At 40.5% G+C, this 22419-nt stretch overlaps 1 protein-coding gene across 1 annotated transcript; it reads right to left on the minus strand.

Moving 5' to 3' along the window:
* Positions 1 to 1688: 1688 nt before the first annotated feature.
* On the minus strand, positions 1689 to 5926 carry LOC127772196 (ER membrane protein complex subunit 8/9 homolog). The gene is made up of 4 exons (XM_052298200.1): positions 5396 to 5926; positions 5228 to 5287; positions 3064 to 3230; positions 1689 to 1932 (listed from the first exon to the last, which is right to left on the minus strand). Exons 1-4 carry the CDS (start codon positions 5765 to 5767, stop codon positions 1902 to 1904), a joined length of 630 nt encoding a protein of 209 aa, XP_052154160.1. The 5' UTR covers positions 5768 to 5926; the 3' UTR covers positions 1689 to 1901.
* Between the last annotated feature and the right edge of the window lie 16493 nt (positions 5927 to 22419).

Raw genomic sequence — 22419 nt, forward strand, 5'->3', positions numbered from 1 at the left:
ATTAACATTGGTAGCGATTGCCCTTCATGAACCTCCTTTTTCCTATAAATAATGTTACAGTAAAGTGCATCGTTGGTGTCTAAACTTACTCGCATTTGTCATCTAGGTTCCTAAACTTTTAAAATACATTTTCAGGTTCCGAACTTGTTAAGTGTATCATTCCTATTCCAAATTACCATGACCCCCCCTCCCCCCGGGACCGGGATCCTACATATGGCTCTTAACATGCCATGCCACATGAACAATAAAAGTGATATACCACATGTATATTCCGATCCTTAAATTTTGAGTAAATTTCATAAAACTACATTTACTTTGCATAATCTATCACAAAACTACAGATTTAAGAACTTGTTTCACAAAACTACGGATTTAGTGTCTTCGTTTATTACAAAACTACAAGTACTTTACACAATATATCACAAAACTACATATTTAAGAACTTGTTTCACACAACTACGGATTTAGTGTCTTCCTTTGTCACAAAACTACAGGTTTAGTGTTTTCTTTATCATAAAACTACAAGTTTTACCATTGTTAAAACATGTAGTTTTGTGATAAATGAAAACACTAAATGTATAGTTCTATGATAAACGAATATACCAAATGTGTAGTTCTGTGATAAACGAATACACTAAATCTATAGTTTTATGAAACAAGTACTTAAATATGTAGTTTTGTGATAGATTGTAAGTACATATAGTTTTGTGATAAACAGAGACAAAAAATCTGTAGTTCTGTAAAACAAGCTCTTAAATCTGTAGTTTTATGATAAATTATGTAAAATACCTGTAGTTTTGTGAAATTTACTCTTAAATTTTCTTTTTCCTTTTTTTCCTTTTCTTCTTACCTTTTTGTTGGAGGAGCAGTCCTCCAATAGCGGGGAAGTGCAAACCCCTCCCCTAGTGAAGATTCGACTAAGGGAAGTGCGGTTACCTGATGAAATCAACCAAAAATTATCCCAAGACACAAGGAACATGCAAATTATACGGGTTTAGGCCACCGTAGATGTAACACCCTACTTTTGCGTGGTTTTCTTTTTCTCGATGTTACTTGGATCTGGAAAAGTACAAGGTTGGTAACTCGAGTCCCCTGCCCTGCCATGTGGACATTTTCAATCACTACTTAATCAATGTTTTTTTTTCTATTTAACAAGAATATAACCTTGGCTTCCCGGAAAAAGGGTACCCTGGTTCCTATTTCACTAACACTTTTCCATCTCTTTTTTTTTCTCACGAACAAGAAAGAGCTCTTTTTTTTTCTCACGAACAAGAAAGAGGAATAGAAGAAAATTGGAGAAAAAGAGATAAAGAAAATGAGTCAGTGCCACCACGTAAGATCTCAAAAGGGGTAATTTGAGATTGGAATTACACAAAGTTAGGAAACCTAAAAATATATTTTGACAGTTCGGTGACATGGATGACTCAGATGAAGTTTAGGGACCGGTAGGACACTTTACTCAATAATGTAGTAAGAACTTCAGATCATAAGCAAATAAGCTAACGCGGCTAAGGAATGCGACACTAGCAGCTTGCAATATTTCCGATACGCATTAGACAAATACAACGCGTGAATCCTAACGTGTTCCGGCAGTAATATTTATAATCTGAATTATACATGGAGAAATAATGCACGTCTTACCTGTTGTAGAACCAGAATGTTCCGATACCAATTTTCCAAGAGAGATAAGAGGGAAGAAATGGCATGAACGCCAGTAATCTTAATGCAGATCTAAGCATTTTCACATGCTACAGTTTGTTACAAAAATTACTTGTCCATATTTAAGTACGAACCCTGTCAAATAACTCGTCTAGCTATAGAGAGAACCGCAATAATCTGGTGAGACGAGCCTCAACATATTGGTACCAACAAGTATAAAAATATCAAAGCACATAATTATTTCAAGCAAGTAGCCCTGGGTTCAACCAATCTCTGCAAAAATAAAGTGTGGAATAATGTAAGCAAACCAGAGAATAGAAAGGAAACCATTTAATAAATAAACTAGCCTAGATCCCATGCGTTGCAACGGAAAACAAATTGAGTTTCTAGCTTATTAAATCAATTAACAAGAACTTATTTAGTTCAAGTAATACTATGATTTTTCTTATTGAACAAGTAGGTGATTTTGAAATTTAGGGGAGACGGTAATGAAATAGGGGAATAATATAGATTGTGGGGCCCATATGTCAGTGGTAAGGGGTATGGGAATGGATATCACCACTAGTAACACTTTTTATAGATATTGTAATATCATGGTCTACGATACACGGATACGGCCATCTAGTCGCGTATTTGTGTCGGACACGCGAATGGACACGGATACGTGTCTGACACGCCCGGATACGTGTCAAGTATGTATCAGGTATTTCCATGACTTTCAGATAAATAAATTAATTCTGGATATGTCTCCGATACGATCTTGACACTTGCCCGATACGTTCGAACCCTCAAACCGCGTGGGGCCGTGTGGGGTATTGACCCAGCCCATCTGGTTTGTCGCCTCCATCTGTTCCCGACGCGCCTCACGCGAGTCACGAGCTCCAGCGCTGTCATCATTGGCTCACGGCCAGGTAGCTTTGAATTGTCTGATGGTGCAGCAACATGAAAACTTGCACTTTTTTTTTGGTAAAAACTTGCACTTATTTATAATCTATGTTTTCCCTCTGTTGTTTGTAACTTTAGTGGTTGATGCTACTACAAATCTACAATTACAAGCATGATGTATCAATTTACTAGTCTTTTAGTTATATACGCTTATTTCTTCTTAAATATTATTGACAGCTAGAAGCAATATAAGTCTAACCACTCCAAAAACTTTACTTACCAGAGAATTAGAGAAGATTCGCTACATTAGAATCACCAATCAGCTATATCAATACTATTTTTCAGTTTATTAATTTTCTGTATTCTTTATTTTTCATATATATTAACGTATCCCCGTATCCTCATTTTTTAGAAAATGCCGTATCCCCGTGTCGCCGTATCGCGTATCCGTGTCCGTATCCCCGTATCTGGGTAACATAGATCATGGTATGTGTTTAAGGTGTTGAGTTTTCAACTTACTTGCTAATATCATCGAGGTGGTCATCGAAATCAACAACTTGCTGCCATTTCTTCGTTGTAACATGATCGGCTAAGACCATATTGGTTGATGGTTCTTTTAAAGTCAGCTGACTACTTCCATCTGATCCAGCCTGACGCCAGCTTTTTGATGAATCCCTAGTGTATAGCTGCAAGTTCAATTAAAGCATGTTATGCAATCTAAACGCCCCAAAATGCAATTTTACCATGAAAGATCTAATATTGTCAGAGCTGTGTATGACAAGATGATATGTATAACAAGTTTCAGGAAAGATCTAAGGACAACAAGTTTCATTCTTTCAATAGCACATAACACAAGATGCTATATGTATGATAATACTGTGGTAACAGTGTCTTTCATCTTTAAAGCTCCATGTGTTGTCTTATTGATTATGAGACTCATAAATAGTCATTCTGCAAATCACACATAATGGCTTGCTTATCTTGTTTGATCTACTCTAATGTTCTGATAAGGGCCACCACTGTGCCCTCGCTGTAATCTCCCTTGTTCGAGACTCTGTGTTGTTTTTGTGCTGTAGCACATTTTAAGCAAACTGAACTAAATTTCAATTTATACATTGGCATAAATAATTTTAATCCATTTTCTCTATTCTATCCAAGGTTACACAATCAACAAGTTTACTTTTACCATAGTTCCAATAACAATGTCAGTGCTTGGTAAGCACGACAAAAAGGATCAAATATTTTGCAAATGTGACCAGACATATCGTATTAGTTAAGACAATATGTCTATGCTATATAAAGTGGTACGGGAAAAATGATGACATGATCAGCCCGTGAACTATGGGATTGGCCGAGTCTACCTGCCTGTAAATTCAAAACCATCTAAATGAACCTCCTCCTCTCCTCTATCTGTCTAAAGCTTGAGAACTCCATTGCTGAGATAAGTACTAAATATGGCCTGCCAATTACAAGTTCAGTGTTGGATGGCTGGACAAGACCCTGGACCTCATCGCCTGGATGCCATGGTGTGGAACAAGGGCCAGGAGGGTGTGCCCTGAACGAAGAGAGGAAAGGAACAAGGGCCTGGATGCCATGGACTATTTTCTTTCTTGATCTCCAATTAACATGTGTCGTAACAAACCAAACCAGTGAGTTGAAAATAACAAGGACTAATAGAAAATAGATCATATGCTATTCTACTTCTCCTGGGGAAGTCTTGATTCTTATCTGAACTTGGCTTGGCATCTCGATACTCTGTGCTGGATGCGGTGGCCGCACTGGACATCGAGGCCAGCAAGGCCGCCTTGCGCTTATGCCGATGGTACAGTCCTACCGTATCATCCTCCAACAATGACCGTGCTTTTCCAGTTAGGTGTATTGTAGATGCTACCTCGAATTTGCCCCACAAAATTTATTGGATGAGCAAAAGCTATCATTTTTTCAGTGGTCTTTATCAAATATTTTAGAGAAACAGATTGTGTTTGTCGAATGGTTGAACCAGATGATTTTCTGTACTGCAAGATGGTCCTTTGTATGTTCCGTCACTTCTGTTGTGATCAGTTTCTCTGATGTTCTAGACCAATATCCTTTCATAACATTGCCTTGTTTTCAGAGTGGATTTGTTTGTCTTACTTTTTGCAGATATCACTGTGCAAACTAATGTTTGGCAGTTGAATTTTCTCAAAAGATCAAGAGGATTTTCATGATTTATTCAAATTAAATGCTACTTTTGTTGCATAAGCTGATTTTCCAAGGGATGTGTTCTACTATGATGCAGGTGGAGTGCCTGACATACTGCTCCCTCCAAGCCAGCCAAATCCTGTCCTTAATCTTTTATTGTAATGAGCTACGAGGTAGTCAAGCTGGATTCAACTAGGTTCAATTTGAAAATAGTCAATTGATCTAAGCTACACCATGCAATAGTCCAATATATAAAGTAACAAGGGGAGCTTTCCAGGTTTAAAATTCTTTTAGACCTCTACTAATCTAAACAACACAAACTTACAAAGAATTTAAGTATTTAACTTTAACAATGAGCTCTAGAACAAAACCGTGTAGATAGTGAATGTTTGCGTCAATTTGACAATTGACAACTTTTAATTATTAACACATAGATGTATAAAGATTACCACACAACAAACTAAGTTCTCTGCTTGGAGTGAACAAAGATTGGGACGATTACCTGAACGACTGGCTCGCGACTCTTCCCCTTGACTGCCTCCTCCAGCTTCTTGTTATCAAGCTTATTCAATTAATCAAATACAGAAGAAAACTAGTCAGCAGTTGAGCAGCAGGCGAGAGATCTCCGACCCAAACCGCGCCCAGATCGGGGAGGCGGCAACGCACTGACCAGGAGTACGGCGGCGCGGGGGAAGTTGCGGAAGACGTGGTCCCCGACGCGCTTGGCGACGGGCGGGAGGTCGGCGTCGTCGCGGCGCGCGTTGGCGTGGTAGTAGCCGACGACCGCGAGGCCCTGCGCGGCGAAGTGATCCTCGACGAGCGTGAGCGCGAGCTCGAGGGTGGGGAGCAGCGGGAGGTGGTGCGGGTGGTGGGAGAGCGGCACGGCGTCGGCGACGGAGACGACGGCGGCGGGGGAGGCGGCCCCGTCGAGGAGGCGGCCGACGAGGAGGCCGTTGACGGCGGCGGCGGGGTGCTTGAGGGCGTGCAGCGCGAGCTTGACGTACGCCACCTGCGCCACCTCGTACTTGCACTCTGCTCCCATCGCGATCCGCTCCTACGGCGACTGCCGCTTCCGCTTCCGCCGCCGCGCCTGCTTCCGATCGGAGAAGAGAGGAAGAGGAAGGCTGCTCTGCTCCTTGGACTGTTCGCTCCAAAGCGTGTGAGATCTGATTTGGGGTTTGGGAGGATCGGGGTATCTGATCGGTCTTGGATTGGAAGGTTGTGTAGGTTGCTTCTGGCCGTCCGATTGGAGATCGTGGTCACGTTAATATATATACAGTACCTCGCTGTGTTAAGGGGTAGATTTTTTTTTTCTTTTTCAAAAACAGACTACTTACTCCGTTTACTTAAAAATAATATACTACATATAACTACTACTAATAATAATAACTACTTAAAAATATTAGTATTTTTTTTGTTTGTCACATCTGTCTTTCGTTCATCAACCAAGTCGTCCGATTCACAGTCCATGGTTCAGATCTGTGGTAAAATATTGTTCGTAACTGCATTTTTCCAAAAGGAAAAGGGCTATACGTACTAACTTTTTCTTACTAAATTCTTACTAACACTGATGTGTCATGCTATGAGTGCATCTAGATTTGTTGTAACTTTCATCTACTTAAATCAAACGGTTGAGATGATTGTTAGTAAAAGTTTAGTACATGTAGCATTGCTCTTTCAAAAAGAAGTCTATCTTATGCCAAACCACGCCTAACAAGTCATTCAATTTTTATCTACAACCATCCTATTATGTTTAAAAATACCTAAAATCTAATCAGAGAAACCTCTCACAATAGCATTATCGCTTGACACACTGCTCCATGTTAACTAATCAGCGAGGCCTACTGAGCCATTACTCTATTGAAAATATACTACTAGTCCATCAACCAAATAGGAACCACGTATGCTTCAAATAAAAATTTCTTTTAAACTACTTATCCGATCTACGATCTGATTACACCATTGTGTTCGTAAACAATTAAATCTTTATAACAAGATCTTATATGATTATATTTTGATAAAAAATTTACAAATTACTTTTTAATATATCTAAATTATTTTTAGATTTCACTAAATTACTTATTAGACGTATCAATAAAGTCTAAAAGTAATTTACATATATTATAAAAGTAACTTAAAACAAAAGGTACAACATTAGAAGTAAATTTGTTGTAGGGATAAAAATATGACTCTATCTAGAAATTAAATTTAATCAGTACATATCAGCATAAGTATGTTTAATAATTTTTAAAAGTAACTTCAATGTTAATTGGAAGTAATTTTTGCATGGTTCAGAAGTAACTTTCTATAAATCTGTTTTATGCACATGTTTTTTTTCCCTTTCACTTTTTTTTTTCATGTAGTATGAGAAAAGAAGATAAAACCTTTGATGAATTTAAAGTCCATAAATTATAGAATTGACTAAACACTATAATAAAAAAATAATCGACTTAGAGCATTATGAATATATAAGAAGTAATTTAGTCAAATCTAAAAGTAATTTATATATATATATGATAAAAGTAACTTACATATATAATAAAAGTAATTTACTAATATAAATATTTTTTTCATCGTAGTATAATCATGTAAGATCTTATTTCGAAGATTTAATTGCAATGAATACTGGTGTAATCGGACGATAGATCGAATAATTAATTTGAAAGAAAACTCTGTAAGAAAGGGAAAAAATGCATGCATGTGTACTGACTCCTCCACAGCGCACGGAAGGAGTACGGTTCAGCGCACGGAAGGAGTACGGTTCTATTTATGCTCGCTTCCCCTCTTCCCCCGCAGTCTATTTTCCCTCCATAACCATCTCCTCTCTCCCTTTCTCCGACAAGTGGGACCCTCGGCCGCACCTGTCATCCCTAACCTCCAGCCACCCGCCGGCAACCGCCATTGCCGCCCACTCCGCCGCCAAATCCGTGCCTTCCACCCCACGCCCTCGCTTTTACTCGCTGCCCACTACTCCACCTCTTCCTCCACTTTTCCCCAAATTTCGCCACCAGATGGAGCTCTCCCGCTGCCACGTCGCCACCCCACGTTGCCGGCCGATTCTGCCCGCCACGGCCATGATCTCCAACCTCGCCGAGCTATAAAAACCCTTCCCATAGCCTCCTCCCTCTTTTCCCCTCTTTTCCCCGAGCTCCCGCGCCCCGCCCGCTCTCCCCCGCGCTACTCCCTCTCGCCGCCGCTAGCCGACATGCTCCAGTCGCACGCCACTGCCGCTAGAGCCACCGCCACGCTACGCCGCCTGCACCGCTCCTCCATTCCACCGCCTGAAAGCCGCTCCCACTGCCTACCGCCTATTGCGGCCACAAGGGCAAGCTCGGCCCCCACTTCTCATCCGCAAATCGCCACCCAAACCCCGTCCTCCCCACGTGAGGTGATGTAACGACCCGCGTCTCCCAGGCCGGGCCCGCTTACATCTGGCAGCTTTCATAGGTCATAGACTACCCTCACAGACCAACACAAGTCTTTTCTCCACACTTTGTCCTCACTCGTGCGCACCCGGAAAGAATTTCCCGGTCGGTCACCCATCCCAAATTGCTCCAGGCCAAGCACGCTTAACCCTGGAGTTCTTTGGAAATCGGCTTCTGGAAAAGAAGTTACAACTTGTTGATATGAGTATTCTATTAATCCTATTAAGCCCTAGGCCAGGATGTTACACCCTCAACCCCCTTAAGAGAGATCGACGCCCCTGTCGATCAACCCCAGGCCAGGAACGTCCCCTCTTGGCCACGTACGTGTGTCCAGTGCCAGCGCATGTGCCATGCTGTGTGACCACTCCGGGTCCACACTAGCCATGCGCATCATGCCTGCGCAACTGCGACATACGCGCCCGTGAAACCGCGAGAGTTACACCCTCACCCCTTAAGAGAGATCGACGCCCCCGTCGATCAACCCCAGGCCAGGAACGTCCCCTTTTGGCCACATCCGTGTGTCCAGTACCAGCGCATGTGCCATGCTGTGTGACCACTCCGGGTCCACACCAGCCATGCGCACCATGCCTGCGCAACTGCGACATACGCGCCCGGGAGGCGTCGATCAACCCCAGGCCAGGAACGTCCCCTCTTGGGCACGTCCGTGTGTCCAGTGCCAGCGCATGTGCCATGCTGTGTGACCACTCCGGGTCCACACCAGCCATGCGCACCATGCCTGCGCAACCGTGAAACCGCGAGAGTCGACTCTGATACCATTTTGTAACAACCCGTCTCTTCTAGGCCAGGCCCGCAGGCCGGGCCCGCTTACATCTGGCAGCTTTCATAGGTTATAGACTATCCTCACAGAGGAACACAAGTCTTTTCTGCACACTTTGTCCTCACTCGTGCGCACCCGGGAAATTCCTCACCCCCTTAAGAGAGATCGACGCCCCCATCGATCAACCCCAGGCCAGGAACGTCCCCTCTTGGCCACGCCCGTGTGTCCAGTGTCAGTGCATGTGCCATGCCGTGTGACCACTCCGGGTCCACACCAGCCATGCGCACCATGCCTGCGCACCTGCGACATACACGCCTGTGAAACCGCGAGAGTCGGCTCTGATACCATTTTGTAACGACCCGTCTCTCTTTCTAGACACTTTGTCCTCACTCATGCACACCCAGGAAGAATTTTCGGGTCGGTCACCCATCCCAAATTGCTCCAGGCCAAGCACGCTTAACCCTGGAGTTCTTTGAAAATCGGCTTCCGGAAAAGAAGTTGCAACTTGTTGATATGAGTATTCTATTAATCCTATTAAGCCCTAGGCCGGGATGTTATAGGTGAGCTCCACCATCTCTCCCTTCACCTTGCACCCTCCTAACCCCATCCCCTCCACGTGAGGTGAGCTCCACCATCTCCCCTTCTCCGGCCAGCGATTCCCACCGTCTCGAGCCACTTCTCACCATCTCGAGCCACCTCTTCCCCAGGTTGTGGCCGAGCCCGTCTGCCTCTTCCCGAGCGGCGCCCATCGTTGGAGCACCGCCGCCTCCCTCCCCGTTGTTGTCTCGCCGCCGTGCCCTTTGGTGAGCACCCCTCTCCCTTCCCTGCCGCGTCCCATGTGCATCGCCGCATCCCGCACCGCTACCGCTCACCGCCGGTGGCCTTCAGGCCCGACACGTCGCCCCTGTGCTGCCGCATGCTTGGCCGGCCGGTGAGCAACCTCCCTCTCACCTCGATCGTCCGATCTGCCCCGGCACGGATCTGGGCCGTCCGTGCCTCCGCCCACGTGACCGTCATGTTGGTGCCGCGTTGGCGCCACGTATGCAACACGTGGTGCACCAGCCCGTGCCTCCGTGGACTCGGTCCATGGTAGACCGAAGCCTTTGAGTCACCGACAGGTGGGTTCCATTTGCCGGTGCCACCTATCCGCTCGGCTGACGTCATAACATATTAATTGCGCAATAAATCAAGTAATAATTCTAGAAACTCTTTTAAATGGCTCAAAACTTCTAAAATTCATAACTAATTCATACGAACTCCAAATTGAGCCATTCAACTTGCAAAATTCATCTAAAACTGAGCTCTACGTGTTTGTTTACTTTTCATGTACTGTTTACTTGGTTTTTATTAGAGTTTTTCCTCATTTTGCGAGCTAGCATGTAGATTTCGTCGTTTTGGAAGATTGCGGTCGCGAGGAAAGAGTTCGGAAGATTGTTTGAAGAAGCAAGGCAAGTCATACATTCTCCTTTAGCATATTGAGCCTACTTTATAAATGTTTTATTGTTTGCAAATAAAATTGTATGTCTTGCTAATTACATGGGATTATGAGATTACCTATCTGCTCGCTTGTGCCATGTTTACTTGACATCCGTTCTTTATTAAACCTAGGTGATAATTTGACTAGCTTGTACTACTTATGTTGACCTAGCTAGAATTATTTATGCTTAGCCATGCTTATTTACCACTAGCTCACATAATGGGATAATTACATTATTAGACACTTAGTATCATGACGAGCTGCGTGCTCGAGACATCCGGCCTTGTTTCATTGGTCGTAATTATCCAATTAAACTGCGACTGAACGGTGGGATGTGGTGCATGGTTTTGCTAGTCGCACCCATGGCAATTAAGGATTGGTTCGTGGGAACCCTGAAAGACTTGCAGCGCTTACCATAAGTGGGAATGGGTAACTTCTTGACTTGTAGTATAGCTCGACCCTTTCCTAGGCACCAGTGGTGAGGGTGGGCGTGATGGAGTTGGGTCGGCCGGGGTGTCTAATTGTCCAGCTTTCAAATTCACTGCAGCGCACGGGGGGACTACCCACTTCCGGTTTAGGGGTGGGGGTGAAACCTCAGCGTGGTGTGGATTGTTATGGGAGGGTTATGCGAAGAGTTTTGTCACAATCACTCAGCACGGTGACGTGTCTGCGCAGGCACGGCAACAAGCCGGTGGATTGTGTCTTGTGGGTACAGTTGTGCACCTCTGGCCAGAGTAAAACTATTTGAATAGCCGTGCCCGCGGTTATGGGCGATCGACCAGTTTCATCGTGATTAGTCCCACTTTATTTATAACTTGACATAATGAACTGGTGTAGTTCAGGTGGTTTGGTAGGGTGTTGACGGCTGTTAAGTACCAAATTCTCGCCGTCAATACCTACATAAAACCATAAATATAAAACATCCAACATAGTGGTAGGGCTTATTTCTAACAAATTCCAAGAGTGTTGGTGTATATTCATACGTAGCCACGCAGGTGACAAACTACCAAAGTTGAGAGGAAATATACATGAAGGAGGAGGAGAATCAAACACGTATCCGAACTTATGGAGTATTGGACCCAAAAACCCCCATTAAACATCTCCAAATGGGCCAAACGTTCATACCAATGGATTGAGGGGCCCGAAATGAGTGTCCAGGCTAAAAACCGGGGCCAACGGAGCCGGCCAGGGGGTTCAGCCGAACCCTGACAGAGGCCGCTGGCCTAGGCCCAAGTTGCATCCGGTAGATAACGCTCTCCTGATGACGATTATGACCGTTTCCGGCGCTCCAACCGTCATCCAAATGGACATTTGGCACTAGGAGGATGAAGATGCTCATTGGATGCTTGGAGGATCTCCACTCTCTCAAGTCTCCTCCACACTATAAATACCCCTCTCCTCTCCCTCATTCACACACACACCAAAGCATGAGCTGAATTACAAGAGGCTCTACTGTACTATATTGTATATTATAATAGGGAGAGAGTAAGGTAGAAGAAATCGGAGGAATTCCGGAGTTGTCGGTAATCTCCTCCTACTTTTGTATCTTGTTAATTACTCTGCTTTAATAGAAATATCATTCTGAATAATTAAGATTTGCTTAGTGAGAATTACTTCTTGGTTAGTTCCTAATTAGTATACGGGATCATTGTTCACTATAGTCTATTAATTTATAGTGATTGCTTTAGTGTTTGATCGGCGCTAGAGTAGTTATTAATTGCGTAGACGTGGTGTTTGGGTAATTAATTTCCAATGGTTGCTGCGTTTCCCACAGTACGTTTGAGGTGGATGTAGAGGTGGTGACAACCCTCAAGAGCACTTAAGTCCTCCCTATTCAGGTACGTAGTAGAGCGACATGTGGGAACATCGAGTTGCTAGTGCCTGAAGTAATGCGTTAGGATTAAACTTAAGCTTTCCCTAGACACTGTTTCTCATTAGGAAATCCTCTCTGCCCTCTGCCTACATTTGCTTTGTGTCCTTGGATGAACCCGACGAGGAGATAATCACAAACGTTCCCTTCGATTCGATACCTTTAGAATACTCCGTAGGGGAAGTGCTACATCGGTATATCTGTGCGCTTGTGGATCTTATCTGTGATCGTAAGAAATACCAACATAGGGCCTGTTCAACGTGGTGTAGCATTGTTCGGTGGATGTTTAATCTTTTCTTAATTAATCAACTGTTTTACTGTTTTCAACAATAAATGTTTTACAACCGCCTTTATGCAAATAGCCACAAACCTCCCTTTGTCTCCCCTTGCACGTATGCATCATTAGTGTGGCTTTGCAGGGTAGAGTGGTTGTATTCAGTCTTGCTATTATTCCCCATTTTTGAGAAGTGTAGTGCTTCTGAGCTGAAGACGAAGTTAGAGGACCAAGACTCAGACCCCAGTTGAGTTTTGCCTGTGGAGTGGAGCTGAAGCCCCGCTAGGATCGCCTTTTTCCGCTGCCGCCGTTTTCTTTCGGTGTGAGGACTAAGTGCCTCTTCTGTAAATATTTACGCTTTATTTTATGTCTGGATTTGTATATTAATTTGTTGTTTTGTGTACCATGGCTGATTCCTGGACAGGGACTTAATACACAAAATAGTCTGAAAATTTGGGCTAAATTTCTAGGCGTGACAAGTCCCGCACCCTACCTTCTCTCGCGACCCCATCCCCTACTTCCTCTCCCCAAGGCTCTCCAACCAGGCCAGCCTCGAAGTCGCGCTCAAAGCCACCCTCTCCTTTCTTGACAAGGTCGTCAAGCCCATCCTCGTCGTCGGATGAACATTTTACCCTTTGGATGAACATAGAAATTTATGAATTACATTATTGAAAATGTAAAAGTTTGTTGTGAGTTTATTTATGAAATTTATGAACATAGAAATGAACATCAGACTATTATAGTTATGAGTTTGTTGTGCGGTATATAATTTATGAAAAAAAAATTTTAGATAATGAAATAAAACAATGTATATATTTTATGTTTTAAAAAGTTATGAAAAATGAGGAGCATTCATACTAAGATAGAACTACCAATGCTCATGATATTTTTTTATGAATGCTCCCAATCAAAAAAAATCTATTGTCCTATTAAAATTTCAAATAAAAAATTAATATATTACATTTGTTTTATTTTCAAAATTTATGTCAAAATTTTCTGCACTAATTATTTAGTCCCATTAGTTTCATAAAGTGCGCATATTATGCACTTAAACAAAATTTTGAATCATTTTTCAAGCTTATATTCAAACCTAAATCATCAAGGGCATAAAAGACATTTGCAACCAAACTTAACAGCGAAATGAAGGAAAATGTAACGGCAGGGGTATGGAAAGGATCAAGTTGAAATTTCAGGGGTATAAAAGGGATTGAGTAAATTTCAGGGGTATGAAAGGGATTGGGTGAGTTTTCAAGGGTATACAAGAAAATTATTCTATAATAATATATCCTACATAGTGGTAGGGTTTAATTCTAATATTTTCCACGAGTGTTGTTGTATATTTGGATGCAAGTAATAAACCGTCAAAGTTAGGAGGAAATTCAGACTAAGGTGAAGAAGAATTCTATCCATACAAGAGTTGGGCTCCTAAGCTCCATCAAAACATCAGAAAATGGGCCAAACTATCGGAGAAATGGATAAGGCACGATGAAAAGGAGCAATAGGCCAAAATTGGGGCCTGATGGATCAAGCCAGGGTTCGGCCGAACCCCAATCTCAGTCGTTCAGGTTAGGGTTTGGCATCGACGCTCCAAAAGGTCTCCTGATGGTGGTTGCGGGGTAATTACGACAATTCGCATAGTTATAACCGCCTATAAATAGAGATCCCATTCTCACTTCACTCACACACTCCAAGCTTGAGCTGAATTATAAGAGGTTCTATTGTACTTTATTGTATACTAGAATTAGGGAGAGAGTAGAGTAGAAGAAGTCGGAGGAATTCTGGAGTTGTCGGTAATCCTCTCTTTATAAGGAGAATGACCAATTCGGGCTTGGGATTTTCAAGAAGCATCAGTAGGGATTCTATTGGATTGCAATTTTGAAAGAAAATCTCCAAATTCTACGATTGGGAATGATATTCGGATACTGTTGGCCATACTATCATATTACTCCCTCTGTCCCAAAATATAACAACTTTTAGCCCTCAGGATTTGTCCCAAAATATAGCAACTTCTCCATCAACATTCTCTTCCCAACCAATCATAACCCTTCACCATTCACTTTTCCCACCTACCTCCACTACTCATCCAATCAGGCCATTCCCAACCCAAGACACTAGATATAGTTTCCACAAACTCCACATCATCAACAAGCTAGCACCAGACACTACTCTTCCAATGCAAAACACCACTATTTCATACTTAAATTTAATGCTACTTATCTCACATGATGTCTTGGATGTTGTGTAGAAACCATGTCTCATGCAAGACATGGTTTCTTTCTCTTTCCTCATTTATTCACTTGCCACATCATTTTTCATGAGTACTAAGTGGCAGCTTATTTAATGCTATGGACACCATCCTAGTCATTGGGTTGGGAATGGCCTCACAACCATCCACCACTCACTTCTACCTACTTTCTTAATAACCGTGTCTAACCCTAAAACTTCTTATATTCTGGGACAGAGGGAGTAATAGTTTAGTAGTTTTCAAGGCAATTTTATGTTGACCATTTTTCTAAAATAGGTATTTAAGAAATCTTCTATTATATACTAAAAGTCCATTAAACTTCATAAAAACACTTCTACGTCGCCACGTGACACTCCTACAAACGCTCATATACTGCCACGTGGCACTTTCAGTTAAACCAGTGGACCCAATATTTTTACATATTAAATTATTAATTTTCACCACTAAATCTTATATTCAAGAAAAAAAAATATTTTTCCCTCTCCGTTCACACGTTCACCAAATACGTTTCAAAAAGAAAAAAATATCTGTGCACATGTATGTACGTACTCCCTCCGTCCCCATTCATCTCTCCTATTTCTTTCCTATTTTCTAGCTAACAACCAATACATAGTATAAAAATTTAATTAGATAGCTAAATATTCTCTTTGTATATATGCTTCTATATAAAAAATTATAATACATCACTTAGATCTATATATCATTAATTTTCAGTGGGAACTCAGAAAAAAAATTAATGGGACATCAATTGGAGATATACCCTTCAATTGGATATATATATATATATATATATATATATATATATATATATATATATATATATATTAATTAACATGACATGAATTATCTATTATTATTATTTACTAAAATTTCATTAAACGTCCTACTAATGCTCTCAAGCTACCACGTGGCTTTCTATAAACGCTTCTAAGCCACCACATGATGCTCTAAATATAAGAGATTCCGAGAAAAAAAATCTTCTTACCCAAACCGATGTAATTTATTTTAAACTATTAGATATATATCTTAATAAAAAAACTGCCGATCAATAAGACCGCTCCCTCCTCACAGGCTGTCACCTCTTTTTTTATTTGCCCCATACGGCAATTAAGTTAATCACTAAAAAAAGAAAATCCTAAAAAATACCGCTGAAAAAAATAACCACCAAATTTTCTTAAATAAAATTGGTGGCCTGTACCAACTTAATTGTTTAGTGGCGAACCCATAAAAAATTATCTTGGCACTACACGTACATATTATTTAATTATTGATTGATATATTAATTAACATGACATGAATTATCTATTATCTATCTATTATTATTCTAAAAATCCATTAAACTTTCTACAAACGCTCTCAAGCCGCCATATGGCATCCTATAAATGCTACTGAGCCGCCATGTGACACTCTTATAAATTAAAAAAATTCTTAAAAATCTATAAAGAAAAAAAAACATCTAACCATTGATTTTAATTTCGTGGACCCATTATTTTAATTGTTTAGATTATCCCAATCGATCTACAGGCAGAAACGTACGCACCCCTCTTTCTATGTAACGGTTGTTAAGATTTAATCCATGATTTGTTACAGATTAATATACATAATGGTCAACTTAATTCCTTGACTTGTCTCACGGAGGCAAAACCGGCTGTGGAAGAAATTCTGATGCATGTCCCATGTACCGTGATGCATATGCGGTTCATTGGTGATCTTAGGTTGTTAAATAAACGATCTTTAACCATGACCTTTTAAACTTAACATCCAATTTATGTTAAGTTTACACCATTGTATTTCTATTAATTAAATTAACAATTTGAGCTCCATAATTAGACATCTAATGACTTTTTTTCTAAACCACCACATGACGCTCTAATCAATTCTAAAAATTGTATGAAAAAAACAAAACATGTACGGTTGATTTTCATTTAATCTGGTAGACCCATTGTTTTTACCATTCTTAAAAGTCACCAATTAAATATATCCCAAAACCGCCACATTTAGGCCACTGATCGATAAGTAGGAAGGAAAAAAAAAAGGTACGGTTCATACGTAAGCACGCCGAGCCTCCGAGAATCCTAACGAGCGATCAATAGCTTCGGGCGATCAATCTCCCATCCCTCCACCTTCCTTTTTGGCACCGCATTATACACCTAAAGTTATAAAGTTTATGCACCTAAAATTTATACACCTAAAGTTTACACATATAAAGTTTATATACTTAAATATTACAGACCCAAAGTTTATAAGTCAAAAGTTTATATACCCGATTCAAATTTGAATTTAAATTCAAATATTAATTTGAATTTGTATTCAATTCTTTTATATATAGTATTTTTATACACCTATATATAGTATTTTTATACACCTAAAGTTTATAGACCCAAAGTTTATAAGTCAAAAGTTTAAATACCCGATTCAAATTTGAATTTGAATTTGAATTCAAATTTTTTTATATATAGTATTTCTATACACCTAAAGTTTATACACCTAAAGTTTATAGACCCAAAGTTTATAAGTAAAAAGTTTATATATCCGATTCAAATTTAAATTTGAATTCAAATATTTTTATATATAGTATTTTTATACATAAAATTTTCTAACTTTGTTTTTTTTATTATTTTAAAATTTATGGTATAGTAGGAAGAGAAGAAGGGGAGAAGGAAGGGGGAGAGGACGTATACCGGGAACGATTTTGCTAGATATTTGTCATCAAATTTCTCCCCTAATATTTGTCATTTTTCTGACCGTAGGATTTGCGCTACGATTCGTGCGCATGCGGGGGTGGGGATGCAGCTGCGTCACGTGTAATCAGACCGCGCCTGTAGTAAAATGTGGGCCATCCCTGTCAAATTTCGGGCTCCGTGCTTTTCTGTCTGTGCTCCGTAGCCGTTGTTTTTCCTCAGCTCTCTTCTCGCTCTCTTTCCTTCTCTCTTTTTTTCTTTTCTCTTCATTGTTTTCTCCGGAGAGAGAGAGAGAGAGAGAGAGTCATCTCGCTGGTGAGTGAGAGCTGGCTTGCCGGCGCGTGAGAGAGAGAGGGCTTGCCGGCGCGTGAGAGAGAGGTAGGTCGCCGTGGTGATTCAGCTCGCCGGAGAGTTTTCTGCTGATTTTTCTCTCCTTGTCTCCTATTTGTTTGCATCATTAGTTGATTTTTTTTTCAATCTTATTCCGGCTAGGTTTTGATGCTTCAGGTAGCTCTTAATGTTTGGATCTGATGCTTGTTTAACTGTTTTAGATTTTGGAATCGGTAGTTTTGGTTTAGTCCCCTGATCTGTTGATTTCTATGTCATGGAACCTGAACACGCGGAGCACCTCCGTCCTGCCTTTGTTTTGATTAGTCCCTGATCTGTTGATTTCTATGTCATGCTGATGAGATTGTGTAGCTGTTGATTTTTTATTTTGTTAAGTTCCAGGTGAGTAGTGCTCTGATCTGTTTATTTATAGGTAAAGCTACACACTATTTGAAATTTTCTAGGTCTGATCTGTTTTTTTTTTAAGTACATCTGCTTTGTGTGATTTGGGAATAGAATAAATTGTAACCACCGAACTAGCCATCAGTGGAAACGATGGCTGGATTTTTTTTTTTTGGTCTTGTCGCTTAGCTCGATTTTGTGTCTGGTAGATGGGGATTTTTTTTGTGTGTGATTTGCATTTTTCGGAGTAAATTGGACATGCTTTTGGCAGATCTACAGGTTTGCTAGCATCTTTTTCCCCCTCTGTTTTGTTCTGTCCTGTACAGGGGATTTTGTGTTTTCCCTCTGTTCTTAACATGTACGTCTCCTTCTGTGTTTGTTAACAATAAATTGTAAATGTGTCCACCTTAGAATAACAAAAGCTTTTATCATATTCTTTGTTTTATGAAACAAAGCAGTGTCAATTATACACCTAAATCTTGTTTGAATGGATCACCTGGTTAAGTTGCAAGCACCTTTAGAGCTCCATTCATTGTGTCTTATACGATAGAACCAATGAAGATCCCTTCTACAGTACAATCTTGATTGAGCAACCCTGTGCAGGCTGCAGCAAGCTTACATCTAAACTGTGCGTTGATTAAAGATATATGTTGTGTTCAATTTGCAAAACAAGATGATGTATGATTTCCATGTGCTTCTGTTACAATTCCCTTCTGTTATTGTTCTATATAAAGTTCAGATGTATTTCATCATTCAGAAAATCAGCAGCATGCATGCTTGCATATTTTTTATTCTTTATTATGAATGAACCATTGCAATATTGTACTTACTTGGTAAAGATTGATAGTTGTATACACTAGTTACCTGAAGCTTGCCATTTTGCTAGCCCCACACCCATATACTTTCTCCTGGAAAATTAATACAGCAAAAGTGATTTAAGTTTTTCAGCAATTAGAAGTTATTTTTGTCCTTTTTCAGTATTTTTTATTCTTTATACTTGATTTTTTGCTGATGCTGTTGCATGAGTAATGAATTTTTGGAGAAAGTTAAGCATGATTCCAGTTATAGTCCAGTTACAGTCCATATGCACTATAGTTACAGTTGTAACTTTTGTAGTTTCTCAATGTAACTGAATGTAGATAGTTAGATTATTTTTATTTACTACATGTGTCATGACTAATTTTTTTATATATAAATTTGTGCTAGATGAAATTTTCTATGAAGATCAGATATGATGCATAATAATAGGTAAGCATGATATTCTAACCTTCAACTGTCCTTGTTACTTGAGCCTTTGTTCTATCAGCCCCTGCATGTAATTTAACACAAGTATGGTTGGTGTATGTAATTGAAAGCATTAGAATCATGTTGTAGACTACCTAACTTAAATATTTTGTGTTTTATGCAGTATGAAATTACAGTAATTCTAACTTATAACATACTTACAGTGCAACTCATCACCATTTACAGTGCAGTTACAGTCGAAATATACCTCACTTACAGTTGTAATTTCTGTTATACCTCATTGTAACTGACTGTTGTTGGTAGTTAGATTTTGTAATTGATTGACATTGGTTTATTACTAATTTGTGTGAAAACTAGGACACTTGTTGTTTGGGAACCCTAGGGACTCCTTTTGTCAGTTGTGCATCCAAAAGTTAGAATATGTGTGAGTTTGCACTGCTTCCCCTTGTGTTGTAGGTTTTTTTCCAATCAATGCTGTGTAGGGTCATCATCCATTTTTGAATTAGTTATATGTTTTTACTGAAATTAGCTAGGCTTCTTGCGTCATTGCAAGTGTGAGGCCACTTCATTTATGTTGCCTGTTAGTGTATACAACCAACATTAACTTTCTTTTCTTTGTCTTTGCGTAGATTCTGCTTGATTTTTGCATAACAAGTGTTGCATGGACATAACTCTTATGTGTCTATTAATTCCTTTCATTCAAACAGAAAAAGGAGAACTTGTGCCTTTTATGGTTTATCAATGTTTTTTTTTATTTCTGTTGCAACGTTTAGATGTTTTCTCTTAGGAAAATACCACAGAAAAAAATATCTCTTGAGCAGGGGCGGAGCCAGGATTTTGAGCCACCGGGGTCATGATTTTTAATACTTACGTCTTGTTTGAAACTCTAATTATTCTCGAAGCTAGATATTTTTAGCTCAAAATTCCTTTGGAGCTAAAGCTATGAGTAAGTTGGTATTGTTTCATTTTGCGAAAAATAAATGTTTAAAGTCTATTCTATAAGAATTTATGAGGTTTTTAAGGTCCAAAAAAATTAAAAGTTGAGGCTATATACAACCCGGCATAACAACCATGTGTTTTTCAAGACATAAAAGTATGTTCTATTACTCCCTCTGTCTCAAAATATAACTACCTACGTCTCTTTAAGAGATTAATGTTAGGGTGTGAAATAATTATGATTGGTTAAAAAAAGAGTAGGTGAAAAAATTAAATCGGGGAATATTGTGATTCATTGAGATGGGATGGTTCATTGAAAATAGCTATACTTTAAAGCAAATTTAAATGTTAGAAGTAACATGTTTTGAGACGGAGTGAGTAGCTTAAAAAACACAACTAACATCTAGTAGTTAATTAGCAAAACTACAGGCCTATATACACAGCACATAGCTAAAATAAATAGTTGGTTAATAGATCAAATATGTCTAATTGTAGCATTAGTAGTGGATTGACAGTAGCATAACACAGCTAACAAATTGTGCTTTCAAAGAAAGAAGCTGTATTCTTTAAGCTTTCATGAGCTCCAGCAGTTTAGCCGGCTGGTCGGGGTCATTAAGCTTTTGCTGCTGGGGTCATTAGCTATAAAATACTGAATAATTCACTTGATTGATCGAATGCCATCGGGGTCATCTGACCCCGATGATAGTACTGCAGCTCCGCCGCTGCTCTTGAGGCATTTGAATGGCTGATCTAAATCTGTATTTGATGCCCTCTTCTTACATCTGGTGATTTAGTTAAGTTTTCAAATGGTATTTTTAGTTATGAATTTTGTTTATCAGATGAAGTCAATACTTTAGGTTTCAAGTAGTCTTAAAACACACTTACAGTACAGCTCATCATCACTTATAGTACAGGTACAGTGGAAATATACCTCATTTACAGTTGTAATTTATGTTATCTCTCACTGTAACTAACTGTTGGTAATTAGATTGTAACTTTTTTTATATTGGTTTTATCAATGAATTGTGTGAAAACTGAGGGACTTGTAGTTTGAGGAACCCTAGGCATCTTCATTTTCTTAGGCACAAACTTGTAGTTTGAGGAACCCTAGGCACGAACTTGTTTTTGCTAGTTAGTAATGTAGGCAAAGTTTTGTACCGTTATTTTCTATTATCTGTGTTGCCTTGTGTTTCATGCAGCACCATTCATCACTAGTATAACTTAGATCATACTTACAGTTCAACTCATCACCACTTACAGTCTAGTTACAGTGGAAATATATCTTAGTTACATATGTAATTCTTATTATTTTTTCTTGTAACTAACTTAGCTATTGGTAGCTAGATCTTCATTTTTTCTTATAATTGAACTTGTCACGGTGGAATGTCTATGTTGAATCTGGGGAGGCTGATGCCCTGCTAGATGGGCATTTTTATAGTTATTATGAATTTTTAGTTCAGAGTTAATTTTGGCATAAAGGATTATATTATTTCAGTTCTTTGGTTCACAAAGAAAATTTCGTGCACAAAGAAAATCCCCATTTTTGCAGATATCTCCCCCACCCCCGACGCCGCCTCTCCCCCTCCCCCCCTCCCCACCAGTGCCACTTCCCCTCCCCTACCCTCCGGCGGCGCCAGTCCGCCAAGGGCCTTCGCCACCTATTCTCCCTCTCCCCCTTTCCCGCCTCTCCCACTACCCCCAGCTGGCCACCTCCCCCGCCACCGGCGCCGTCTCTTCCCCCCACAGGCACAGCTTCCCTTCCCTTCTCCCTCCCTTCTCGCCGGTACGGCGTGGCGACGGTGGGGTGCGGCGGAGACGGCTCCCTCCCAACAACGCCGTCGGCGGCGTCCGCGCTCCCTCTCCCCCTCACAAAGACGGCGGCGACGGCGTCGGCTTCGTCCGCGGGTGGATCCGTCGGCGGTGGCGGCAACCACGGGCGGATCCGGCGGCGGCGACTCCCTCTGCCGCCTCTCTTCTCCCTCCAGCGGCGGTGGTGGCGTCGGCGCCAGCTGATTTTTTTTTTTTGCAATTAAT

This window comes from Oryza glaberrima, chromosome 4, assembly GCF_000147395.1.
Source record: "Oryza glaberrima chromosome 4, OglaRS2, whole genome shotgun sequence".
In the NCBI taxonomy this organism is placed as follows: Eukaryota; Viridiplantae; Streptophyta; class Magnoliopsida; order Poales; family Poaceae; genus Oryza; species Oryza glaberrima.

Excerpts from the sequence above, each read along its gene's own strand:
- LOC127772196 (XM_052298200.1), bottom strand. The coding sequence starts at position 5,767 with ATGGGAGCAGAGTGCAAGTACGAGGTGGCGCAGGTGGCGTACGTCAAG. Across the intron at positions 3,231-5,227 it reads GTCGCGAGCCAGTCGTTCAG|CTATACACTAGGGATTCATC; the intron begins GTAATCGTCCCA and ends TTGAACTTGCAG. Across the intron at positions 1,933-3,063 it reads CACCTCGATGATATTAGCAA|AGATTGGTTGAACCCAGGGC; the intron begins GTAAGTTGAAAA and ends TTATTTTTGCAG.